The 2,108-nt window shown below is 38.8% G+C and overlaps 1 protein-coding gene across 1 annotated transcript in view; it reads right to left on the reverse strand.

The window, feature by feature from the left end:
- Positions 1-267, reverse strand: part of LOC108298410 — an 8,063-nt gene extending 7,796 nt beyond the window's left edge. The window contains exons 1-2 of the mRNA XM_017521090.2: positions 232-267; positions 20-136 (exon numbers count right to left, since the gene is read on the reverse strand). Coding sequence (XP_017376579.2) covers positions 20-136; positions 232-267 — 153 coding nt within the window. The remainder of the gene's footprint in view (positions 1-19; positions 137-231) is intronic.
- Between the last annotated feature and the right edge of the window lie 1,841 nt (positions 268-2,108).

Consider the following 2,108-nt stretch of genomic DNA (forward strand, 5'->3'; position numbering starts at 1 on the left):
ATTTACCTTCCCCTTGAACCACTTCCACGGTCACTGAAATAACCAGACCTTCCTCTTGACTCTCGAGACCCAAAACTGCTATATGCATCCTTATCTCTGCTGCAACTCCATCCTGAACTGTCTTTATCAGAGAATCCTTCAATAAAAAAGCAAAAATTAAACGCTGACGAGACTTTTACATGATTTGCATCTTCCCAAATATGAAGTCCTTCACACGTAGTCTTCCGTTACCTTATCCTTGTGGGAACAAAGGTCAACAGGTCCCATAAGCAGAATTTTTACAAGTGGTAATGTTTTCTTCTACCAGAGACGATTAAATGAGGCAAAGTAATCTCATGACCTGAGAACAATGTAGCCTGCATATAACATAGCTATGACACTAACACTATACTATCACACCACAATAGTAATTGTTTTCATTCACCTTATAAGTATAAATTTTATGTATCCAAAATGTAAACCTAATCGAATGAAATTATTTACCATGTCTTTTTTTTAAGCTATGACTGATTAAGAGGGATTCCAACTCCCTAATTTTTAAGCCTAACTTGTAGCTAGCGCACACCCATTGTGTTAGTTTCCTAGTTATGATCCATCTTTGACAAATCCTGAATAACGTAGCGCAAAAGGTGTTAAACCTAAACATGNGGTATATCATCGTATTTCTCAAAGTTAATCCCCGTGTTTCCTCCAGAAAACAGTTCCCTGAAATCAAACAATTATTACATGTACATTAATTGTTATGAAACTCATGGCTAAGTATAACATGTTTTTCAAAAACTTACCGCTCTAAGCGTTCACTTGGTGGAAGTGGTTTTGACCAATCATCTTCATCTGACTTGTCATACCATCGACTGCATCCACTCCGGTCATATCTACCGAAGCCAGTTCCGTCACGATTGCCAATACTATTATATTCACTCCGTCCGCTATCATCAAATCTGAATGGCAAGAACAATCAAAAACACACGATTTAGCCAATAACACATTATCACCTCTCTAGAAATGTCCTTGGGTATCAGCTGAGTTACTGAACACAACCACCCTTAAATGATGTCAGCAACTCAGCATTTATCTCGTGTGAAATAAGCCCCTCTAATTAACCAGTGCTTATGTGTAATTTATGTCTTCATTTTTAAGAAAATCATAAAAATTTGTATAAAATTACACAGCTTAGACTTCACATGCTAAGCGTTAGGTTTAGATACTTATAACTAGTGCATACTCTACATCTTCATTTAAAGTACTATCATCTAAATATATTTACTGGTAGGAAAGCAGGGATAACACATGAAATTTTTTAGATATAAAATTTTTAGATATAAAAAAGTAGAAGACATGTGACAAGTGAACATCTTTTAGAGTTTTATTCCAATTTGTGAAAAACAGAAGACAGGATTAAATTCAATTATTAGGTTTTTTTTGTTTTTTGTTTTTTGTTTTTTTTTGAGATGGAGTCTTGCTCTGTCACCCAGGCTAGAGTGTAGTGGTGTGGTCTCAATTCAGCGCATCCTTGCTTCCTGGGTTCAAGTGACTCTCCTACCTCAGCCTACTGAGTAGCTAGGACTACAGGCATGTTCCACCATAGCCAGCCAATCATTCTATTTTTAGTAGAGATGGGGTTTCACCGTGTTGGTCAGGCTGGTCTTGAACTCCTGACTTGTGATCCTGCCACCTCCACCTCCCAAAGTGCTCTGATTGCAGGCATAAGCCAACCCACTTGGCCCCATCTCGACTAAGAAAAGAATAATCAGACGGCCAGGTGGTGGGCACCTGTAGTCCTAGGTACTTGGTAGGCTGATGCAGGAGAATCACTTGAACCCAGGAGGCGGAGGCTGCAATGAGCCCAGATCGCGCCACTGCACCCCGCCTGGGCAGTAGAGCAAGACTCTGTCTCAAAACACACACACACACACACACACACACACAAACACACACCCAAAGTGTTAAAAGCTGTCACAGCCTGTATCATTTAAGTTAAAACAGACTTCATTGTGTCAAATAGTGTATTCGTCTAATTTAATAAATTACTTTTAGTAAAGACCTCTTACCGCTAACAGAACAATGAGTAAACCAACATTCTGCTTTAAATCCATGAGTAGTCTGTT

This window comes from Cebus imitator, unplaced genomic scaffold, assembly GCF_001604975.1.
Source record: "Cebus imitator isolate Cc_AM_T3 unplaced genomic scaffold, Cebus_imitator-1.0 Scaffold954, whole genome shotgun sequence".
In the NCBI taxonomy this organism is placed as follows: Eukaryota; Metazoa; Chordata; class Mammalia; order Primates; family Cebidae; genus Cebus; species Cebus imitator.